The following is a 24,890-nucleotide window of genomic DNA, read 5'->3' as shown; positions in this document are numbered from 1 at the left end:
AACCTTGTTGTTAGGAGCACGTGCTCTCACCAGCTGAGCCATCCTGCCACCTGTTGGCAGCTCAGTGGCAGCTCAGCTTGGGCGCAGCTCACTGGCCCATGTGGGAATCGAACCGGCAACCCTGTTGCTCAGAGCTCATGCTCTTAGCCAACTGAGCCACTTGACCGGCCCCCCTACCTCCCACCTGGTTTTGACAGTGACTTCCATCCACTAGAAAAAGGAATGGAGGTGTGTCTACACTCAGCATCCAATTCCCAGATAAAAGCTGAAAACTCTGGGGCGTCATTCAGACATTGGGCACCCTGAGACAGTGATCCCAGGATAAGCTCTTTGCATCTTTTCATGTGTGACTAACTATGACAGCACCTGTTTCCCTGAAAGACTAGGATGATGAGATGACAGAGCAGGTGGAATCATCCAGAAATAGTCAGGTCAAGGGCAGACTCTCTCCTCTTGGCTCAGCATTCAGCCAGTGGCAGCTGTGTCTCTGAGATGAGCGGAGATGTCAGCTGGCGGTGATTTTTCAGGTAGCTGATGAGGTGACGCTGTCTCATTGGGAAGCTGGTGAAGGGGCGCAGAAGCCCAGGCGGCTCGTGACACTGACATGAGCTGCCCGTTGTGTTCTGGCCCCACAGGCCCCCACTCGGAACCTCCATCCTGCAATGCCAACTCCATCTCCTGCCCGTCAGCCTGCACTTGCAGCAATAACATCGTGGACTGCCGAGGGAAGGGCTTGACGGAGATCCCCGCCAACTTGCCAGAGGGCATCGTGGAAATGTAAGTGCCCCGCCTGCCACCCTCTGTCCCTGGGAGCCCACGTCTCTGTCTCAGCCAATCCCCCAGTAGGCAGGCGGTCTGTTGGGCTGCTAGGGTGGACAGGTGAAATCTTTCTGCCATCCTTCCAGGCTTCCCCAGGGGAGATAGCTCTCTGGTCAAGAGCACAGACCCCATGAGCACACTACGACCCATGGGCCGAATATGCCTGCCACCTAGCTTTGTATTTTCAGCCACACCCATCTGTTCACGTATTGTGCGTGGCTGTGAGGCAGAAGTGAGTGGTTGTGGCCCAGCAGCCTAACATACGTCCTATGTGGTCCTTCACAGTAGAGGTTTGCCTGTCCCTGGCTGGATCGTGTCCTGATGCCATGGACTAGCTGGGCGACTTCGGGCAAAATAATTGCTCTTTCATGTTTAGTTTTCTCATCTCTAGTAACATGGTAACTATAGTGCTCTCAGTGGGTCCTTGTGAAAGCGAAGTGAAATACTGCATGGACCCTCTTACCACAGCCCTTGGCACACGGGCACGTGCTCTGGAGGGTGGTGGTGGTCGTGGTGGGACATGTATGAATGATGAACTGACTTCACAGCAAGAGACTGAGCTCTGAATCATTTCAAATCCGATCGTTGTCCCCCAGATGGATCTTCAGGCAGAGACAAGATTGTGCACGTTCATGTGTGTGCATAGCTGTCCCAAATTCCAGTCCAACGTGTGTGTCCGCATCGCTCAGTTTTGCCCACTCATCCCTCACGCACCAGAAAATGGCCAGTGTCTCATTCTGGATTGAGTAGAGGGCCAGTCGGCTTTGACCTCAAGATCGCTCTTTATATGACAATAATAGTTTCCATTTTCTCCCTTCACCTTTAAGTGGCTTTATTATAAACATGATTAGGTGGAACCCTCCTACTGAAAACATCATTAGCTAAAATCCCTCTGAATAAAAAACATTCATTTCCCTCACCTCTCTGCTTTTGTACCATCATCATCTCCTCCCCCTCCTCCCCTCCCCCTCCTTCTCTCCCTCCTCTCCCTCCTCCTCCTCCCCCTCCTCTTCCTCCTGTTCCTCCTCCTCCTCCCCTACTTGCCCTTGTGCTCCCAGTGCATTCCAATGGACAGCCCACTGATTCCTCCATTCATGCATTCACACAGCAAATATCTATTATGAGCTCACTGTGTCCCAGTCATTGTTCTGTGCTTGGGAGCATCAACAAACAGATAACACTTCTGCTTTTATGGTGCTTGTGTTCTAGTGGTGGGGAGAGTGTGATAAACTGTAAACAAAGCAAAAAAAATGAGATAATAGACAGTTGTAGGTTCTGTGGAGAATTATAAAGCAAGGAAAGGACATGAGGTAAATGAGAGAAAAAAGAAGTGAATATCTGAAGGAAGAGTGTTTCAGGGAGCAGGGACAGTGTGTGCAAAGGCCCTGAGGTAGGAGTGCGCTGGTGTGCCAGAAGGCCAGTGTGCAGTGAACACAAGGGAGAGCGTTAGGGGTAATGAGGGCCCGATCATGGAGGCATCGTAAGGATTTTGGTTTCGCCCTAACTGAGATGACAAGAAACATGTGACTTCAAACGTGGGGACTTAGTTCTCCTTTCTTCATCTGCTTTGCCAGCTTTTCTCTGATTTCCTCTAGTACTTTCTTCCTCAGCCGCAGTGGACACAAGCCATGCCTCCACGCCCTTCCTGTAGGCAGGAGCTAATTAGCAAAGTGTCCTTTTGGCCTGACAGCCACACCTTCTATGGTCTTCTTCCACCTTCACTCAGCCCTCAGTCCTCCCTTCGGCAAGAATCACCAATTAATTCCCTCTGTGTTTTACCGTGACCGTCCTTCACTCCTTGAGGCCCAGGCTCTAGCCTTGAAGAGCCCCCTTCCCGTGGAGTTCCCTTAGACCTCACGGACTCGCCTGCTTATCGCTCTGCTTCCCCGCTCCTACCACGTCTGCCTGTCCCGTCCTCACTCTCTTCCCTTTCCGCAGCCTTTTCCCTTCTCCTTTTCTCCCTTCCTTGATTCATTCTTCCCCTTCTCTCCCTCTCCTCACCCATGGTCTTCCCACTTCACTTCCCAGCCCCATTCCTCTCTCACCCAGGAGCCCTTTGCTCTTTCTTAGCAGAGCTCACCCCCCTCCCCTCTCCATCATTCCTAGGCAGGACTCTGGCCCTCCCGAGATGGGTATTCAAGACAGGATTCCTGCCAGCATTCATCATTTCAGATTCCCATATGGCTCCTTGATCCCTCCATCTGCCAGGTTTTCTCGTTGGCAGGCACAGATTTTCCCTTGACCAGGTCTCAAAGCACAGCCTGATGGAAGAGGTCAGTCTATGTGGTCAGACAGTAACCTCTGGCCCCCTCCCCCAACCCTCAATTTGGGAGGTCTGAGCCTGCCCACCCTCATCTCTCTACCTCAGAGGCACACATCTCAGGTGTCGGGGAGAGAGAAACTGCAGACATCCATGCCAGAGGTGGGGCCCACGCAGACCAGGCCAGGCCTGAGCTGCTAAGCTCACACCTGGAAGTCGGATTTTAAAGGGGATATTAACAGGCTAGAGTAGTGATTTCTAAGAGGCTCTCCGATTATTAGTGAGTTTTTCCTGATTTGAGGTAAAGTGAGAAAGACAAGAACAATGTGATGTTTTTCCATTGAGCAAAAATATTCAACTTAAGTATCCTTTATTGTAAATTCCAGGACTTCCTTATTCTGCTGTTGTTGTTATTAAAAATGCCACTTATTTTATAAAATGACAGCCGCTGAAGGCAGGATATGTGTGTATGTGTTAAATATGTGTTTAATTATATGTGTAGTTATTATAGAATTTAAATGTATGTCTTTATATAAATGTGTATTATGTATAACTGACAGAGACAAAGAGAGCTTGCTCTCACTGGCAAAATAAAAGGTCTGTAACCACCTAGCCTATGAAATCCCAAAGTCTGGGAATGACTAACCTACCTAGAGTATTTCCAAAAATGAGCAACCACAAATGACAACCAGGTGGTTAAGAGTGCAGACCATGAATTCGGGCAAACCCCCATTCTAACGCCAAGCCCTGCCTTTTAGCCATTGGCCAATAATGTTTCTGAGTCTTGGTTTTCTCAACTGAAAAAGGCAGAGGCTAATGGCACCTTCTTAACGCTTCTTGTGAAAGTTAAGTGAATGTTTGCTGGCAGATGCTTAGCATTGAGTCTGGCACATGGGGTATGCTGTGTTAGCAAAAATTGTTGTGAGTTTACCACTACTCTTACTGATACTGCTACGACTGCCACCACTTTTATTAGGCATAATGAGAGGGGTTAGAAACATGCACAAGAGGTCCCTCCATAAAGCTATGTCAGTTCTTCGAAGGTTATGGTTGAAAGAGTAGGTTCAAAAACTAGCCTAGCCACTTGCATTATGAATTGAGCCTGGCCATAGCTCATCTTCATGCAAATGTATGCAGATATGCAAATAAGACTGCCCCTGCTTACCGGGCACCCACGGCCCATCAGACAGATTGCCCAGGACTTCATTCAGTTGTGCTTTCCTCATTTTCCTGTGATGAAATGAAGCTGAGACATTAAAGCAAATGAGGCAAGACTCTATGGTTGAAGGGTCCTGCGAGAGGTGACGTGTCAGAAAGAACTCTGAGGGGGAAACCTGCTTGCCCCTAGAGGCAACGAAACCCGTGCTTAGGGACCTGTGGGTTGGCCTGAAAGTCTTTAAAGCAGCTAAAATGCATCCTCTTAGCAGTGAGAGGAGCCCAGCAGATGGGGGAGGTGGAAGATGAGAAAATAGGGAGCAGAGAGTTGAAACTGCAGGATACACCCCAGGATGAATACCAAGTGTCTGATCATCATCCCAAAGTCAGCCAAATGTGACTGTTTCTTTGTACTATCAAGAATTCTGCCTCGTGTCCATAACCACCTACATGATCCTTCCTCCTTAGTCATGATTGGGACCATATCAAGCTCTCTACTCCCTATTCTCAACCCTTAGCTGGTAGCGATGGTCTTAAACCTTGGGAGGGGCTCTGCCCTCCCAAGCATTTTGGGAGGGGGAGCTCTCTCGCGCGCAAAGCAATCTGGCAGACGTCTAGATTTTTCCAAAGCCAGAGCAGCTCAAGGGAGTGTGTGCTGGTCTCCCCACATAGCCAATTCCGCCTAAAAATAGCTTTCTTCCAGAGAACAAACCCACAGTGAGATGTTTCACTGCAGATGTTCCTCGAAACTGAGCTCCCACCAACAGCACTGTTCTTGCTGCTCCCCAACATTTCTCTGAGCCAGCCCCAGCCTCCAGCAGGGATGGTTCTGGGAAGAGCCGGAGACCCACGTGCTCCTCTGTTCTGTCATCAGCAGTCCACCCTCCTAGGTCCTCAAGGCTGTAGAGGCACGGACCATCTGTACCTCCAGCCCCATCTGAATCTCTGTCCCATCTTCTTCCATGTTTGCTCCAGACCCCCACATAGTGTCTTCCAGTGTCTTGTGCCCTCCGCTATAGCTGGTTAATTTATTTGATGGAGAAAGGCCGTGGACGGGCTTAAAGATCAAGTCAGAAGTGAACTCATCTTCTGGGAAGATGCATTAGGGGGAAAAGCAGCTCCACTTTGCACCTAGCCTCACTTCAACCCCATTGTTTATCTGGGGTGGGGAGACAGCTGCCTAACAAAAGCAAATATCCCCCCATTTCACTGGTCACCAGGGGACTTTAAAAAGAGAGAAAGAGGGCCGGCCGAGTAGCTCAGTTGGTTAAGAGCTCGCTCAAGAGTTTGAGCTCTGAGCAACAGCAGTTCGATTCCTGGCCAGAGCTGAGCTGCCGTTGAGCTGCCAACAGGTGGCAGGATGGCTCAGCTAAAAAAAACAAAAAGAGAGAAAGAACTAAAAATCAAAAACAAAAAATCAGCCAACAGAATGAAAGGACAGAAGGACTCTGGAAATTGTTGACATCAGTGACTCTTAAAATGTTCTGAGGGCACCAGGTTTGTTTCTGCGGAGCTGCCACGTGGAAGGAGGAGAGATGGCGTAGGGTAGGGGCAGGCGGTGTAAACGGGAAGCCAATCAGGCAGCAAAATAATTAAGAAGAGCGCCTCGGTGTAAACAGTCCTGGGTGTGAACCCCGGTTCTGCCTCTTACTTTGGGCACGTTTCTTTAACATCACCTGCCTCACTCAGACCCCCCCCCTTTTGAAAAATGGGGCTCATTGTACCTACTAGAGATTTTCCATGAAGATTAAATAACATAACATGTAGAAAAATAGCACAATGTTTGGAAGCTACCAAATGGAATCTAAAAAGAAAACGCTTACGCACCTGTATACACATACAATGTGATAGAATGATTAGCCTCAAGTTCCCATACTACTCTTCATTCATTTTTTTCTAAGAAGAAAAAAAGATGTCCTCTGTTGGAGGCACGTGGGCCTATGTGTATAACAAGAGCAAACCCGGCCCTGTGTCTGTACCTCTGTGTTCTGTAGGCAATGCCAGGCGTTCTGCAGTACGGCTTAGGAATGGCTCCGGTCACATATGCCCACATTCCTCATCTCAGCTGTGGACCAAAAACACACAAATTCAGTGCAGGGAGTCAGGATTCACTGCCTTTCTGAAGACCCACCAGCAGCAAAGGTAAAGAAAGGGAGTGGCCAGGAACATGACCTTGACGGGAACCATCCCCCTCAGCCCGATTCCACGTGCAGCGGAGCGTCAGGAACCAAGTCGTTTTTTGGTCTCCAACCAAATGGCCCAGGATGACTTTGGCGAAAGATCACCATGGATCTGGACATCCTAATGAGTTCCCAAGTCAAGGGAAGACTAAGAGAGATGGGGAAGACTTAAGAAGCATTGTGAACCCCCACGAAGGTGACTGCTGCAGGAGGCAGTGTAGGCCAGGGGTTAAGAACACAGATGTTTCTGGGTTCAAGTCCAATCCGAGATCCAGTCCAGGCCCTGACTTGCAGCCGGACTTGAGGCAAATTGGCCTTTCTGTGCCATGACTTGTGTCCATAAAATGGGCATATTGATAATACCACCTGCTCTGTCATCTTGTTGAAGGAATACAATGAGCCAGTGTGTGAAGAGCACGTGGCTGACGTATAAACAGCCCTCAGTCGATGGCAGATGTCCCTCCTCGTCACCGCCTCAGTCGCACTGCCACCAGGAGTGCAGCCCAGCCCAGCACCTCTTCTCCGGGTGACCTACAGCCATGCCCTGCACCAGCCGTGTCCCTGCCAGTCTCTCTGGTGACGTGTTGACTTATGTGTTGCCAGGAGTATATTGTGTTGAGTCTCATGTTTGCAAATGACAGATCATTAAGGACGCACCGAGGAACTAGGGCAGATCAATACGAGCGCAGACGACGGAAATCCCCATCCGACGTTCCCATTGTTGTTACTTGTGCCAGAAGACGCTCAGATGTTTGATTGGTGTGTTTGTTTCCGCGCTAGTTCTATTAAAGCAGTTTGCAGCCTAACGGATGTTTGCCAGACAAAGGAAGACAACGTGTGCTGGTTAAGAGAGTCCTAAAACAGCTGTTGGCTCCAGACACATCCCTGAGTGTGACAGTTTCCACTGATGTGAATGCTTCTTTTTGTCCTTCACACTGAATTTTTGTCGCTGGGAGCACAGATCTCTGCATGCTTGTTCCAGACTGGAGGACCGGGCTATGTGTAAATGCCACCAGGGCTACCTGCTGCATAGAGACTCTGTGTGTGTGTGTGTGTGTGTGTGTGTGTGTGTGTGCGCGCGCACGCACGCGTGCGCGTGTGCACACACCCTGCAGCCGTGCTTCCTCGATGGAAGGGCCATTTCCGTGAGGATGAGCGCAGACAATGGCTAAAAGAAGGGAAATACCTCAGCTCCAAACGGCATTCACCAAAGCTCAGTGATGGAGACTTCGGGCTTTCAAACTGGATGAGCCTGAGTCTGAGTCCCAGCTGTAGCTCTTCCTGGCTTTGTGAATCTGGACAAGTGACTTAACATCTCTGAGCCTCAGTCTTCTCATGTTTAAAGTGGGGATGGTAATAACCCCCTAGGACCTGCCTCCTAAAGGCATAAATATTGTTACACAAACTATGGAGAACTCTCAGCCTACTACCTGAGTCTAAGCACCCGATTATCATCATCCCTACCCTCACCTTTACGTGTGAAGAACACTGACTATTCACAACTACCCATCCACCCCCAGATAAACTGAGACCCCTGGGGCAAGGTTAACCTACATCCTGTGGCCTTGACATTGCACTGGGGTTGGATGTCCAGCCAGTACCCCCAGCAGCACAAGGAGCAGAGAGATAGCAGAAACAAAGTCCCTCCCCTGAGTGTGCCAGTCAACAGTACAGGATGCACAGCGACTTCCCTGCCAGGGTTACAGGCTTAGGTTGGAATTCTTTGTTCTTTGTTCAAAAATCGCACCTTTGTGCTATTTGCGTATTTTATCCATATTCACATCTACGTTGCAACTTCCCTCAACTCCTATAGCCGTTTTACAAAATACCTACTTCTGCAGAGGCTGCGTGATATCTCAGGAGGAGCACTGGGGTCATGACCCCTTAAACTTTTCTGTGACTTTGGGAAAGCCGCTCTAGTCTCTGGGCCTCAGTTGCTCCTTTTTCAAAAAGAGAAGTAGTGTGTCCAGCGGGCAGAAACAAAGAGACATCGGTTCTGCCACTTACTAGCTCCGTCACCTTGGACAGGCTGTTTGGTCCCTCAAGTCTTTATTGTCCTCGTCCACCAGATGGGACCAATACAGCTTGCCTCGTAAGTGTAAGGACTAAAAGAGATAATAGACATAAATCAACTCGACGCCATAAAAGATAGCTCTTCCTGTGCAGTAGCAATAAAATTTGGTTCTGTGATGAGCCGTCTTAAACTGGCCTCTGTCACCCTTTGGGTGCAGGTATCACTTCCTGCTCATTGATCCATCCCTCCCTTAGCCCTATACCCATCCCTAAAGTGGAGGGTGATTGATTTGGAGCTGCATGGCAGCCGGCTGACCTCACACCCACAAGGGCCGACTCGCGCGGGCTCTTGGCCCACAGCTGAGATCAGTGGGTCCTCTTGGCAAAGCTGCGGGGCTTGCCCTTGCTAACGGGCAGTGGCTCTCCAGAGGCACCATCCAGTCACAGTCCCTTGCCAAAGCGGCAGGTGAATCACAGGATTCCTGGAGAGCATTTGCCACCTGACTGGCAGCCACAGAGCCGCTGCTTCGGCTGAGAAACTCCTGCTGAAGTCTGCTCATCTGGAAAACGAGAATGTCCTTGGAACTTCCCAGTCAAGGCTGCCTGCCTGAGTCAGCTGCCTGGGCGGGCGGCTGCGTCTGGGAGTCTGCAGCCTCTGAGACCTTGTGGCATGATTTCGTGGCTCACCGTGAGCCAGCCAGGTCCCTGCCCAGCCAGCCTGTGCCCGCGTGCCCAGCAGAGCACACCCCACCCCCTCTGGCGGGCCACAAAGGCTTTCTTAACGGACCGTGGCTGTCTCGTTTGTAGACTATTCTTCCGGCAGCCAGGAAGGATCTGTCCTGACGCCCCCCCCCCGCCCCGTCTCCTCTCAGCCCCCCTTCCTCTGGCCTGGAGAGTGATTTGTCTGTGTTATGGGTAGGCCTGACAAACCATTCCACATTAGCAGCTGAGATGTTGTTTGAAATGGGAAAATTGCTGGCAAACTGCTCCATTAGCGGTTCCCGTAACAAATACTCTGCTCCCCCCAATGAAGATGAGATCTCGGAGGCCCAAATTAATACGACTGTCTCCCCGGCTCTGCAGCAGGAATTACTCTTCAAGATGAACAGGTTCATCCCAGCCAGAAATGTGCCTCCGCAACATGTAGCCTCTGAGGGAGCCAACGCCTGCGGTTTCTGCCTCCGGCTCCCCCTCCGCCACTCTCCCCCCACACACCTTTTCTGTGTGTCTCCCCAGCCGAGGGCTTGGGACGCATCCGTGCCAAATGAGGAAGTGATGAAAAGATCCACACCTTCGGAGACAAGGGAGATGGATGAGGGGGAGATGCTGAGTCCTCAGCCTGGGCCTAGGCCTCATTCATCACCTCTAATAGAGGGCCCTGCCTCCTGCTCCGGCCTCTTTCCCACCACACCTGTTCCTGGTGACAGGAAGTCATTTGAGAGATGAAAGAATAAAGAATGGAAATGCTCCTTGCCCCCCCCGCCCCCCGTGCCCCTTCTCTTCCAAGGAAGCTCTGAGCCCCGGGCCTGCAGCATCTCATGTCTGCCCGGAGTAACACGAGAGGAAGGAGCATTTCAGGAAAGTCCATAGATTCGAGCAGCGGCCCAGGGAAGCGGTTCAGCCGGGTCCTCTCGGGCCTCCAGGATGTCAGGGAACCAGCCTGATGGATGTCAGGCTGGAAGCTAAAGACGTGAAGGCTTTTTCTCCACCGTATTAGAACAGCCCAGAAACAAATATTGAGTCGTCATGCTCTACACCTGAAACTAATATGTCAATTATACAGAAAAAGAAAAACCCAGAAATGAAGTCAGCTGTTGTCACTTCTGCCTGTACAGGACCCCCGTGCAGTGCGGTTGCGTTTTAACACACTAGTGACATGTTTCCATATAAGCGTTTCTAGCCACAGTGCATCTCTTTTTACTCTTTCTTTATCCCTTTTACTTTTCCAGCACTCTGGTTGCTTCCTACAGCTTTTTCTGAAGAAACTGGCTGCCTCCAAAGCCAGCTTATCATAAGCAAGAATCAAAACTCCTTCAAGGAGAAGTCCCCTTTTCTAGCTTTCTCCCAGGGGGGTGAGACCCTGGGCGGGGTGCACCATACACCAGGACATGAGTCTTTGGCTTTTGCACGGTGTCCGCCTGGCCTCCTGTGACCGAGAACGTGCACCACGTGATGGGGGAGGCCATGCTGTCCTCAGGGCCCCCAGCAGCCTCTGGTTGATGGCTGGGTGGTTCATTGTCTCTTCTCTGCTCTGTTTCCCAGACGCCTGGAACAGAACTCCATCAAAGCCATTCCTGCCGGAGCCTTCAGCCAGTACAAGAAGCTGAAGCGAATGTGAGTTTCCCCTGGGGAGAAACGAACCCACAGGTTTTCAATTTGGGGGATAACATGTCATGTGTGGTGGGCAGCCTACTCGGAAGATGGGCCATCTCACGTTCCGCCTAGACGGTGCAGTGTCCGGCCTGGAAAGCTCTCCTCAGCTCGGGAGGTGAGGTTCAGAGCTGTTGCATTCAGGTGGTGAGCCGTGTGGGTTTGGGCACCTCAGAGCGAAGAACCTCTCCAACTAGAGCAAAGTAGAATTATCTGGGTGGGAGGTGGAGCTCAGCTGGCTTTTCATTCCCTTTCTTATCGTCTCCTGGCTTTGGGGCTGTGGACCTAAAGTAGGAGTTTCAGGGGAGACGTGACAGCGGCACTGTATCCTTCTGCCACGCTGTCACCAACATTCCCACAACCGTGCACATGTTCAGTTACCACTCAGTGAACGTCCCCTGCGAGCGAGGCACTGTGCCAGGATCTGTGGATGGTGCGGGGAGCTAAAACAACATCTGCTCTCATGGAGCGTGCATATCCGAGTGGCAGAACACAGAAAATGAACTTGATGAGCACGCGGAATTGATACGTGCTAGAAAGTAAAGCAAAGGGAGAGAAGGGCATAAAGGTGATGGTGGGTGGTCTTTAGGAGGGTTTGCCCGGGGGGTGGCCTCTGTGTGCAGGTGACCCGAAGGAAGGACAGGAGTGAGTCACGACAAGCTCTCAGGGAAGGACCCGTGAAAGGCCCTGGGGAGTGTGCCTGAGGGTGGAGTGAGTTGAGGGGTAAAGCGGTGGGATGGTGGTGGAAGGTAGGTGGGCCTAGATCCTGTGGACCCTTCAGGCTGTGCTAGGAACTTTCTATTCGAAGTGAGATGAGAAGCCTGGGACGGTTCTTATCCTCCAACAATATGACTTGCCCACAGTTATATCCCCGTTACCACTGAGACCAATATCAGTGCCACCACTCCATCCTGTTACTGCCTGGTGACACCTGCACCGCTGTACTTTCCGCACCACAGCAGCCACTGAGAGCATCATGGTCCTCATCCCTGCCATTGTGGCAACGTCATCACCACCACCCTCCCCCATCATATGAGCACCCTGAGCGCTGTTCCGTGAGTCACCCAGAGCTGGGCACTATGAAGGGAGGCTAGTAGGATTCAGAAGCGGCCCATCCATTGCCATCAGAGATCCCAAGAATCTGGGAGAGAGACGCCTTTCCCTCTTCCAGGCGCCAAACTCATTGATGACAGCCCAATAATCAAGATGCCGTTTTCATGGCGCTTGCTTTCTCTGGCCCCCCCCATCCCCCACCCCACAGAGGTGACAGAGAAGGCAGGTAGAAATATGCATGGACTTGAGGTTCCCTTCCACTCCGGGCTGAGCCACCGCTTCCCCTTGAGGAGGAGGAGGGCCTACGTGGAAGAGGTTACATGCTGCTGACTCCTTTTGTGTTAAAAATAAACACCCCCACGAAACTCTGGCATTGGTAGACTTTACCCTCAGATCTCAGGAAGCCAACTTCCCATCTCCCTGGAAGTCCAAACCAAACAAGATTTTCCCCTGGTACCATTCCAGAAGTAGAAACCAACATAAGGAGCCAGCCCTAAGCATGTTCTCCTTCCCTCCCCTTGGCAGCATTCCTGCTGGAGGCGCTGTATAAATATAGGCCTTAATATTTAAAACCTTGGGCCATTAATCTCCTGGGCTGCCTGCGTCCCCACTCACTCCCCATCCCCCAGCCCAGCTCATTTTTAAAGCCCAGCCTAATTATGCAGCCAGATAGTAATTTCAGTGAAACATGACAAGTGCAGTCACTGCCCCAACCTATATCTCTTGCATGATTTAAGTTACTGCTCTAATTTTTGGTGAAGTCCAGGTAATGTAAAGCTTGGCTATGTTTTACTGTCCTTTCTCCATCCTGCTGGACTTGCCATGATCTGTGTATTCAAAATTCATAAGAACTTTTTCAGTCACAACCTGGAAAGCGAGTTTAATTTTTGATCACTCCTGATGCTACTGATATTTATTATGATGCCTTTCCCCCCCCCCAAGGGGATGGTGATAGGGAAGAGAGACCACTAAAAATGTTTTCAACTAACAGAATTTGAAGTGTGATAGCTTCAGAGAAGCAGGGTTCCTGGTGAGAATGGGTTTTAAAACCCTCACTGTGAATTCCTCCTAGGTAGTACATGTGACCAGTTTATCTCTCATAGCTAACGAAAAGCAGTTTCCTCGGCTATGAATGAACTACATCCTTCTCTTATCTCTAAAAATAACACAAAGGAGAAGAATCCCCCCTGAATGAATGGCTTTGTCCCCGCCAACTCCTAGTGGTCAGCTTAGTATAAAAATACTTGCAGCTGTAAGCTAGTATTAAGGGAGAGAAGCCATCTGGGGAGAGAGAGAAGGAGGCAGTGGCGAGGACCCCTCTGCCGCTAGGGGCTGGCTGACCGGTAGCACTGCCATCAGGACCACCCTGTGCTGTTTGGCCTGCATGGTGTGCTGGGTTCTTTATTGGCATGATCTCAGGTAGAGCGCCCCCTAGTGGCATGACGTGCACTTTTATTTCCCACTTGACACAGAGGGCACTGGAATTTGCCACCCTGTCCTGAACAGTCTGGAAAGACCATTCACTCCCTCTCAGTGGTTCAGTTTTTAAGTCCCAGGGGACTGGGGTGGGCCTGAGACCAGATTCCGAAACATTGCATGGGGATCACCTGGAGATTTGTAACATACGCAGATCTCTAACCCCAGTCCCCCAGCTGATCAAGTCAGACTCTCTGTGGGTGCACTTTAATAAACACCCCAGTGACGTTTGGAGGTTTAAGGACCACTGGCTGAGAGTCTGCTCTGGGACCACCGTCCCGTGGAGTGGGAGGGGTCCAGCATGGAGGTCGGGGGGCACCCGACGCCTTTCCCAGTCCGCCTTCTGGTCCAGCGCCCCTGTGTTCCGCATCCATCATAGTGAAGCGCAAGGGAGGTTCGCGATGCCGGCTCTGTACCTAAATAGCCATGTCGTTTGTGACTCCAGGTCCTTCACCTCACAGGGCGGCTGTTTCCTTCCTGAAGAATTAAAAAGTAAGATGACATGACCCCCAGGGTCAGTTCCCAGCTAGACTAGCACTTCTCCAGTCTCCACTTCCCACCATCTCCAAAACCACGGGACACCTCATCTCGCACTGTAGAGAAGGGTGGGTCCGAAAGCCCAGCTGGGGACTGAAAACCAATTTGCCCTCACTAGGCCAAGGCGGGGGGCTTCCCCACTGATTGCAGAACTTTCTCTTGCATGCGAGAGGCCTACGTACCTTGAAGTGGCATCCCAAGATCAGGGGCGGGGGAAAGACACCAGTTGCTGTTACAAATCTGATCTGTACACAGACCTGCTGGCCTCAAATGCCTTGCTAGGCAGCCACGCCGAGGGTGAGCAAGGTTAGGATAATCCGGGGCATTTGCTTGTTAAGACCCTTATCCAGAAATGGAGCGCTGAGAAAAGCCCAGTGTAAGCTGAGGAGTCTGCAAGCACAATCTGTGGATTTGTCAGAGGCGATCTTGCCAGCTAAAGGGATAAGCTCGACAGCTGTGCCTAAGGAGCCTTAACCTGTGAAGTATCTTTCAGCGTTCAGGCTTTGGAAGCGGGAGGAGAGGGAGCAGAGGTCTCACCAGAGGTGGTGGCAGGCCCTGTGGAAGCTGTGAGGAGGAGGAGGAGGGAAACAGGCTGGAGGAGGGTGCATACTCCCCGCGGGGTTGGGGAGCCTGGCCTCGCTGGAGGCAATTGCTTACGAATCTGCTTAGCTGTGCTTTCTTCTTGGTATTCCCGCGTCTCCTCCTTGTTGACCCCCCAGGACCCCAGCTCCCCCTCTTCTGCACAAAAGACCCGTTGATTTATGTTGTTAAACAACCAAAAAGGCTCGTCGTCGCTGGAAACTGGTGCATCCCCCCTCCAGGGACTGGAGCTCCGCGGCCATCCCTGAGCTGACTCTGAGAGGGAGTTCCCCCCCTCATTGAAGTGCCCTTAGCAGGAACTAGAGGCCGGGTGCTCAGAAGCCACTGGGACGCTGGAAAGTGGGCAGCCTGGCTCTGAGGACGAGCTGGGTCCTCTGCACCAGCCAGGCCAGGTTAGCTGGCTGCTAACGCACAGCATCCCTCTCGCTCACGTTGTCCCAAAGCCCTGAACATCACCACCCTGGGCTTGCTCCCGTCTAAGGAGCAACGCGTGACAAATTCATGGCTCAAAGCCATCCCCTGAGAATCTTGTGATGTGCTTACATCACACAGCCTGGAGGATGCACCAAGCCAGACAGAGCCTGAAGTCAGCACTCAAAACCTCGGTGCAGGTCAGGGAGGAAAAGTCACCAGGGAGGTGAAATGACTCAGGACTCTGAGGGAGAAAAAGAAACGTTGGCTGCGGCACGAGGCAGAAGAGGATGCTTAGAGGACCCCTGGTCTGTGCTGGGTGGGGCCAGTTTCTGCTTCATTTCTGCGATAGCGGCTTGTAATGTGACCTAGACAAGGCCCCAATTTGACTGGGTGCAGTTTCCCACCTACAAAATGTGGGCTCCTATGTGCAAAGCCATATGTCAAAGTCAAAGTGCCGGGAGTGAACATTCTCCCTGAAAGCCGAGTGGAGTGACACAAATGGAGTAGATTTTATCATGGGGCAGTTGAACTGAATAGTCTTTAAGCCCCTTCTCTTGCACCATGAATAAATAAAATTGATTGAGTGATTAATTAATTCTCAACCATTTTGAATACCTCACATGCTTGATTCACGTTTAGGAATGGCCATGTTCTCAGACTGTCCCATTCATGTTTTTAGAGACATCAGCAAGAATCAGATATCGGACATTGCCCCAGATGCCTTCCAGGGGCTGAAATCACTCACGTCGCTGTAAGTGGGGAGCAGAGTGGTGGGGGGACTGGGAGGGGGTGCGGGAGGGGGATGAGAGCTGGATGCATCCATATTTTTCGGGAGGTGTTTATTAAGGCTTTATGTTCCTTTACACACTTGTGGCAACCTGGTCAAAGAAACAAATATTTCTTCAGGGGAAATTGATCTTGGGGAATATTTCTACAACCCTAATGCATTATTTGTATTGATTAAGTGCCCAGCAGCCTGCCCAGTTATTGGCTTTTAATTTGAATGCATCTTCTCACTGTACTCCCCACTCCCACCCCACAGGCCTCAGCAGCGCCTTCTAGGGAGATGGAGGGAGACAATGGTGACATCTGTTTACTAGGAAATTGCCCATTTTCCCCATGAATGTGACCTTGTCAGGGGAGGAGCTAATTTTCGTTCCCTGATTTTCAGGCTATTTCTCCAAACCAGCCTCATGGCCATTTTGAGAAAGCATCAACCTCATTCTATAAGCCCGGAACCAAAGCCTCACCTACCAGGGACTCAGAAACCCACAAGGGCAGGAAAGCATAGAGCTTTGTCCTGATTCAATCGGTGACTCACTGTGTGGCACAGGGCATGTCATTTGAGTCTTCTGTGCATGTTCCCTCACAGGCAAAATGGAGACAGAGGCACCTTTCCTGCCTAACACACATTCATGTGGGTGACCACGATTACAGTAATTAGAATATCTGCAGTACGTATAGGTCACGTACTGTGTGCCAGATACTGTTCTAGGAGTCCTCCAAGTTCCATCCTCACAGCGACCTGGAATATAGAATCCATCCTCATCTCCTGTTTACGATAGAAGAAAGTGGGTGATCTAAGCCCCATGCAGACTGGGGCTATTATCTGTTTTGATCCTGGCTAAGTCTCTGACACCTCCAACATTTCCTGGCACATAATTATTGTGTGAAAAAAAAAAACAAAATCTCGATGAATAAATAAATGTAACGTATCCAAAGTCCACTGTAACAAGTGGGAAAGGGGGAACCTGGACCCAAGCAGTCTGACTCGAGAACCCACAATCCTCATGCTGTGCTGCCTCTTGAGATAATGTGAAAAGTGTACATAAGATACAACAAAAGTATCATTTGGTGACCTGCCCACCTGGGCAAGGGCGAGGAGGCTCAGAGGCAAGCTGTCCACGCTGTGCCCCTCTATGCAACCTGTTTGCTTAATGAATGAGTGCGCAGGTAACCCGATACAGGTTTTCCCCCCACCTGGCTGCATCCCGCTGGGGACGAGCTAAGAACAGGGAAGTCTCTGGATTCAGCTGTTGCCTGCTGCTGGCAGAGTAAATTAGCTTCATTTATCGGGTAGAACATCTGGCTGGGAGATCAAAGACAGGGCTGTGTGTGAGATTAGTGTCTGCTTATTTCGCTGAAGATCACAGAGGACAAGGGAGAGCAGCCCTCTGCCACCAGGACCCTGTCCCTGCCCCCACCATCCTGTCCCCCTCGGCTGGCCTTTGAGAACAGGCTAATAGATGCTTCTGGTCTTGCAGGAAAAGAAATTCAAAAGAGGGTTGCAAAACACGAAAAGGGCAAGCCACTAGCCAGTTCTGAAATAAGCAGATAGCGGGGTGCTGTTTAAGTGAAATGCTTCTCACTGCCAATGTACGTGTTCATCCGTTCACTAGACACCTACTATGTACTGAGTAGTCTTATAGGCGCTGAGACTGGCAGTGCACTGGGCAGACAAGACCCTTCATCTCATGAAGATTTGAACACAAACACACTCAATCCAAACTCAGGAGTAGCCAAGGCACAGGGCAGGAAAGTCTTACCCCGTATCTGTTCATTCACTCATGCACCGATGCTGACTGCACTTGACCCTGCTCAGCTCTCAGCTCTCGGGACCCAGCCATGAACAAGCCACACAATGTCACATGGAGCCTATATTCAAGGTGGCCGGTAAGGGAGGTACAAAAAATGTCTAAAATAAATACACATATGAGTAATAGGATATAATGAGAAGTGAGAAAGTAATAAAAATAGGGTGATAGGTAGTGAGAAACATTAACCAAAATATTCGGGAAGAGATATATTCAAGGAAAAGATGCTTGAGCTCAAACATGAAAGACGTGACGAAGGAAGTCAAGGAAGGACCCTGGGGGAAAGCCAGCGGGTTCACAGCCAGATGCCCCGAGGTGCACACACAGCCCATGTCAGCCTGCTGGAGAGTGGCTCTGACCCACTCGGCTTCGAGGCGCCCCACACAGATAAATGGTGGGTGATGCAAGAACCCCTAGACCCCTGGTCCCGCCACCCCTCCAGCTTCTGCTGTAGAGAAGTTGGGGCATCAGTTGAGAGGAGCAGACAGTGACATTACTACATGTGGCACAGGGAGCAGTGGGACATTAATATGAATTAGAAATGTGAGCCTGAGCCATCATGCTGACTTTTATTTAGTCGTTAATTTGTGGAAACATTAATGAAACACACCCACAGGCTGAGAGAGATGCTCACTGTTAACTCCTGGTAGCGTCTGGAAAATGGGGGATTTGGTTAATCGTTCCCATTTACCGTCTCCTGGTCCCAACATTTTGCTGCCTCCAAGACACTTAACAGCCTGAGTGAGGATTGAATATTGCATTCATTCAGTGCACTTCAGGGCCCAAGAGGAAATTTGAAAAGAAGAAGAAAAAACACCCTCCTTAGCTAAGTTCCCTCCATGTCAGAGGAGGCTGGACCCAAGAGACAGCAAAGCCTACGCCATGGTTGAGAGCAGCGGGGCCCAGAGCGTCCTCACTGCCTGTGCTGAAGACCACCAGGACCTCTGGGCACAGGGCTGGAGAGGCGGACCCAGCAGGCTTCTTCCCCAGGCTTCACAAGTCACCAGAGCCCAGCCCACAAATAGGAGATGCAGTGTGAGGGGCCCTGCAGGCTGGAAGGGGGTGGGGGTGGGGGGGGAGAGAAGTCAGAAGTCCTTTTCCCCTGGAGCTCAGAGAATAGAAAAAGGGACTGGAGTATAGAAGTCGCCATCCCTCCAATGTAACAGTTCCTTGTGCTCCCTTTTTCTGAGAGCCAGTCCTTGACTCAGCAGTCCCTGAGCCATCTGGACGGGACCCCAGATACCCAAAGCCCTGTCTAGATGGATGATGAAAGGACTCAGCTCAGGAATTCCTAAGATACAACGGGATTTTAAAAGCAAACATCCTGTAGGCTGAGCTCAGCCTGATCGATACCCACTGAAGACAAGAAGACACAGGGCCAGCCAGCTTCCCACACATCTTATTTATTTCTGGGGTGTGAGTCATTAGTGGCTCAGGGAGACACCACAAAGGGACTGCTTCTTCCCATTGTGGATTATTTATTGATCTGGGCTGCCCAGGAGTGAAACAGGATGGAGCCCATTTCTCCTCTCCTCCCGACAGCCTGCCCCCCTCCACCCCCCGCTGGCACTTGCCTCCTGTCTCACTGGTGGGAGAAGGGATGAGGTAGACCAGGTAAGGGACACTCTGAGAGTCCACCTCCCTGGAGCTGGCCTGGGTGATGGCCTCCTACATGAGTGGGTCCCAGTGGCCTCACACCCATGGTAACCGCTGTCTTTTCCGTTCTTTTCCAGGGTGCTCTATGGGAACAAGATCACCGAGATCGCCAAGGGACTGTTTGATGGGCTGGTGTCCCTACAGCTGCTGTGAGTAGGAACTTTGTCACTGTCTGTGTCTCTGGGACTGTTTGTAGGCTCTTTCCTGCCAACCTTGAGCCATGCTCTGTAGAGTTCTTCTTTTGACTTTATGTGCACCAAAAGGGAAGAAAAAATCTGAACTGCCTGCCATTCAGCTCCATCACCTCCTTCTGGTGAAGGAGAGCCAGGGAGTTGGCACAGGCCGGCCAAGGTCAGTGTGAACACACCTAAATGATAGAGCTAGGAGCCTGGCCCAGGCAGGCGTGTGCTAAGAATATAGCAAACTAAAACATGCACGCACCAAATTCCAATACCAAAGCCGAAGCAGTGATAGATGCCGATAGACATGTGACCCTGAGGAAGGGTGGGGATGGGCGATGAAATAATTAGGGGCGAGCATAATCAGTCACCGATGTGACTCTATCCGGGCATGATATGGCTGAGTGAGAAGCGCTTATTTCATTTAAAGGAAGATTTGTTGCCTTAAAATTTAAGCTCCGGGATTATTTATTTGCATTTATTTCATTTTGGTCATTTGAGCTTAAATGTTTGAAGTAGATAATTGAACTCTGATGTGAAGAGGCAAGGAAAGGAATTCAGCTCATCCTGTACCTTAAGATTTTATGATGGGGGAGAATTATCTCTGGTTTGAGAGCGGGTAGCTGTAGCATCATACGCATGTACTGTGGATATGGGGGTGTACGTCTGTGTGCACGTCCACGTCCGCTCCGTGCTGCACCACAGTTCCTGTTGGCACTGGGAATTGATCTTGAGTATCCTGTGAGCAATGGAAAATACCAAGTCTCGGAGCTAAATGACCTGCCCTCAGTCACACAGTAAAATAGGAATAGAAACGGGAGTGGAGCCTACATGGTTCTGTGGCTCAGAGAGCTCCCAGCGCTCCGAACAGCATGAGATGTAAATGCCCAGAGGTGTGCATCTGAATTCAGGGGTGTGTGTGTGTGTGTGTGTGTGTGTGTGTGTGTATAAAATCACCTCCAAGGAACAGGCAGTGAGGAAGGGGCCAGAGGCCTCGCTACCCACGTGTGCACTTAAGTGAGACTCCAGAATGAGCCTGCAGACTGGGGTTGAGGTGGGGGGGCAACCTGGGTCTCCGGACGGGTGAGAGGCCAGGAGCAGGGGTGGAGAGAGGAAAGCAGGCGACACACCTGACATGGTGGCGCCCAAGACTCTCCAAGGAAGAGGAAGTGAGAGCTTTCTTCCCACCTTTCCCTTCTCACATCTGTCCTCCCATGTCCTGTAAGGCTCGTCCTGGACAGAGTCCCCTCAGACACTGTAATCATGTGAATCACGCCCAGTGCGGTGAGGTGCCTAGCTCGTCTCCACGCAGTAGTCAGGCCTGTTGCAATGAAGTTGAGATCAAGAGAAAAGAAAGCCGGCATCTTTTTCCCTGCACCTCCCCTACTCTGTCCCATTCCATGTGCCTCCGTGTGGACATATTGGTGTTCAGAGGTCCCCGCCCTCAGTGGGCCTATAAGGCTATTTGTCAGAATGACACACCAGGAGCTGGGTGTTGCACAGATGGTGTTCTTTGCTTGTAGCAAAGAAACGGTAAGTTATAACCGCCACCATAAGGCTGGTTAACTGTGGCTATCAATCCCCGGAGGGAAGAGTAACAGTAGCATTAACCTTGAGGATTTGGGGGTGTTCTGTTCCGCTGGGTTGGGATGAATATCCTTTCACAATCTGTGGGTCTGGTGTGGAGAGGAAAATGCCCTTGGAGGAGGAACACGCATGAAGGAAAAACACGGTGTGCCCCAAAGTGCCTAGCACCGTGCATGGTGCGTAGCAAACATTCAATGCACGTGTGTTTCTTGAGTAAGGAAACGTCTCCCAGCTCCAAGCTGACAGCAGTCATGAGTTCATAGAACTAACAGGACTTTGTGTGGGCCTGGGAGACAACGTAGTTTAATATCACCATTTTATGCAGATGGAATTGAGTAGCTGCGAGTAACGACAAAGCGTCCTCCCCTCTCGAGACCAAGAGCGGCCACAGCTCAGGCAGGCTCAGTTTCCAGAAAGATCCAGCAAGTGCAGCCCTCATTGGCTTTCGACCTGCTGTTGAGCGTGGGAAAGCAGGCCCTGATGAGATCTAATTTAGCATTCAGCCCGCTGCAGAGTGGCTGCCTCCTTGTTCCACTGGAGACATTCCGATAAGAAGGCTCTGATTAGAATATCCTGGTAGCCTGGGTAATTTCCTGTCCTTTGACTCAAAGGTTTTTGGGGAGAGGTTTGTGTGTTTTCTTCTCTCTCCGTCTCAAAGTATTGGTGCATCACAAAGCCACGTGGGCTCCGTCACACACAGTGGTCTTGCATATTTCCTTCCTGGCACTTGTCATGATGCCGCAAGTAATAAAGTGGGTTGGGTACATTTGTAGTTGGTGGTCCTGCCCCATCCCCTTCCCCATTTGTCCAAACTTTTCAGCCATCCCACCAAACTTGCCCGGCCTGGTAGGTACCCAGCCCTCCTGGGTCTTTTTCTTGGCACGTTCGTTTGACAGATGGCCAATACTAATAGCAGAATATCTCAGGCTTCAGGGTTTCTCAGAGGCTGCGGCAAATGGGTCCACATGGACATGCTTCGGCAGTCCTGGGACTGACCCCCTAAGCCCTGTCCTCTGGGTGTCAGCCTCACGAGTCACCTCCTTTAGTTTAAGTTCCACAGTCTTAGAGCTCAAAGCAACTTCGCGCTCCAAGCACAGCCTCCCGCCGCTGGTGCAGACGCCCCTCCCATGCACGCCGACAAATCCTGCTGCTGTCGTTTGGTGGCGGTTTCTGTCTTACTATGTACAGAAGGGTAGGAAGGTTAGGAAGCTCTTTCCTACACTAAACCTCAGTGATGGCTTCTGGGAAACTCAGAGAAGGCTATTCTCATAGTCCTCAAATGTTTGAAAATAGCTAGTATTTCTCCCCATACCTAATCCTAAATAGATTCAGTTCCTGCAGGCATTCACTGTATGAACACACATTCATTAGTAATTAATTAGTAACAACCCTTATTATATCTGGGGGATGCAAGGTAGCCTGTCAGCTTCCCTCCTCAAACAGGCTGCTGGGAAGCGAGTCAGGTGCTCACCTGAACAGGAAGTGTGTTTAGAGACTCCCTCCTAAGCTGCTGAGAACTGGAGGTGTCTCAGAATCCAAGGTCAGGACAGGACACGCCACTGGCACATGCTCCCAACTCCAGGGATGGCAGCAGCTGGGTGACCAGAGAAGTGACCCGTCCTCTTCTCCCAAGCCCCAGCTCTCCCTTCCTCGCTGGAAATGGGGTTTGCTCCTCTCCATTACCCCGCTCACCTGGGCTCCTGGGACACCTGTGGAGATGGTGCTCCTGGGTGCACAGCCAGCCGGAGTGCCCCCACGCCCCTCGCCTTGTAGCTCAGAGGCCAGTCCTCCCCCAGCAAGAAAAGTGGCCAGCATGTCCCTAGTGCCATCCCTTCCCCCCTCTGATGGGCAGCCAGGCTGCACTGTGACAGCTCCCCCAGGGAACTGGGGCATTACCTGGCGCTCACTGATTGCTTGGCATGAGTAGGAAAGTCATTCACGTGTGGCAGGCAGTCATTTGAGGTGGCAGCTCTCGTGTGAATGCTGCCCACGGTCAGTGTTGAGCTGGCTCCAGCAGGTCTGAAACCAACCCGACTGTCTTGGGGCTGGAATACGTTAACACAGCCCAGGCACCTGTTGTCTGATTTTCTTGGAAGGCAGACAAGCCCATTTGAGGATCTTGGAGTTTGCCAAGCAATGTGCCAATTACAGGGCAGCGGGCAATACGTCACTCCCTACAGCTCCCTTTCCCTCGCCAGCTGTTTCACTGGTATTACCACTGCTGCTAATAACAGCGGCTAACGTTTCTGAATACCTAATACGCTGCAGAACCTGTGCTAAAAAATTTCACATGCACCATCTCATCTCGACTTTCCAGCAACGCTAAGGGAGGTATTGCCAAAAGGCCCATTTTACAGACGGGGAAACTGAGGCACTGAAGGGTTAAGTAACTGGGCCATCGCCACTCAGCATGGAAGTGACTCAGCATTGGAACCCACACAGTCTGACTCTGGAGTCTGTTCCGGAGACTTCTTCAGGCCCAGCCACGGGCAGCTCTGCTGGGCTGCTTTTGTGTGACACAGAATAAGAAGCGACTGTCAGTCCACTCCTCCTGTTCTGCCTCAGTCCCCAAGGAACTTCTCGGGCTCACTGCCATCCCCCCACCCGCGCTTGCCCCGAGCCCGGTACGGCAGCACACAAGGAACTGCTTGCTTTTCAAAGACTGACTTTGTGATACCGCCTGGAGAGTGTTCTCCCCTCTCCCGTGTGCCTAAAGCTTCCTAAGGAAAGGCCTTGGGGAGCCTTCAGCTCTGGCATCCTCCCATTCTTGGTCTTTGAGTAAATGGCTGACCCCCGCCTAAAGGACTTATTAGTAACCAGGTAGCAATCATATAGGCAAGTGGCCACACTACTAGCTCCTGGGACATGGAGAAGGCAAGCCAAGTCACACCAGGTGAGGCCCCTTGCTCTCCTGGTAGCAGGTGACGGCTCCCGTGTCTGGTCTCAGGACCTCAGCTTCCCACCGATCGCCTTTGGGAAGCCCAGCCGCTTGCAGCCTGTTCCTAGGGCCCCACGGTGTCTGTGGGGTTGAAGGAGTCTCGTTTTCCAGACAGGCCACCCGGTGGCATTGCTGTATTTGCAGCTTCCCTTGCATCAGGAGTCACCATGGCAACCCACAACCCGTGACCAGCAGTGCAGTCATTATCAGGGAGAAGTGAACATTCACCTTCCCTCCCGTTGGGACTAGGAGGGTTCCTCCTGTGTCCTCTAGTGAGTGTTCAGCGTGACATGGCCCCAGAGCCCTCATTCACACGTGCAGAGAAGGGCCTGGGCGGGGTTACGATTCCCTGACCTCGTGGCACCAAGGATCACCAGGTCCCTCCCCATGTCCGGCCTTGCTGGAGATCAAAACAAATGCCCTGTATGTCGTAGCGGGAGGATGAGAGCATGTTTGTTGTAAGGCTACAGAGTGGTTCTTGCTACAATTAATGGATAAAGAAGTTCAGGATGGCAGAGAGTTAATTCAAGAGAAATTTTTTTTTTTAAGAGGAAGACATGATAGTGAGGGAGGTTTAATCAGGGTCCAGAATGGCCCCCCTGATAGGCGTCGTCCCTAACAGCTTACACCAGTGCACGGTGGCACTAAATACTTCCAGGGATACACGGAGAACTTTCTTATAATAACTAAGAGCCTTTTCACCCATTCTTTAAAAATCAGTCTCCTACTGAAGGAGCCGGGGAAGGGGTTATGCCACATGGTCGTTAGTACCGTCTTTCCCTCCTGTATGTCGGCCTCTGAGTGTTTATGAAACAGAAAGTGACTTCCCTGCGTTAGGAACAGGAGGTTCCATGAAGCCCCCTCGGCAGGAGCCTGGGCCCATCTTTCTATCTTGTGGTCTTTCCTGGGAGGGCTTCACTTATTATCCAGTAAGGGGCTGCTACACTCTTTCCTGGCACCAGTTTTCTGAGAAGACCTTGTACTGCAAAGTTTTGAATGTGCTTTTAGCATTTCCAGACAAACAGGAGATGCCAAAAGCATATCAGTGGGGGGTGGCGG

General features: G+C 51.1%; 1 protein-coding gene across 1 annotated transcript in view; it reads left to right on the top strand.

Annotated features, from left to right (window-relative positions):
- Positions 1-24,890, top strand: part of SLIT3 (slit guidance ligand 3) — a 590,035-nt gene that overhangs the window by 453,016 nt on the left and 112,129 nt on the right. Inside the window, exons 9-12 of the mRNA XM_019635932.1 lie at positions 636-777; positions 10,690-10,761; positions 15,557-15,628; positions 19,205-19,276. Coding sequence (XP_019491477.1) covers positions 636-777; positions 10,690-10,761; positions 15,557-15,628; positions 19,205-19,276 — 358 coding nt within the window. The remainder of the gene's footprint in view (positions 1-635; positions 778-10,689; positions 10,762-15,556; positions 15,629-19,204; positions 19,277-24,890) is intronic.

This window comes from Hipposideros armiger, unplaced genomic scaffold (assembly GCF_001890085.2).
Source record: "Hipposideros armiger isolate ML-2016 unplaced genomic scaffold, ASM189008v1 scaffold_25, whole genome shotgun sequence".
Taxonomy (NCBI): Eukaryota; Metazoa; Chordata; class Mammalia; order Chiroptera; family Hipposideridae; genus Hipposideros; species Hipposideros armiger.
Note: the sequence above shows the minus strand (reverse complement) of the source record. Positions and strands in the feature narration are given on the sequence as shown.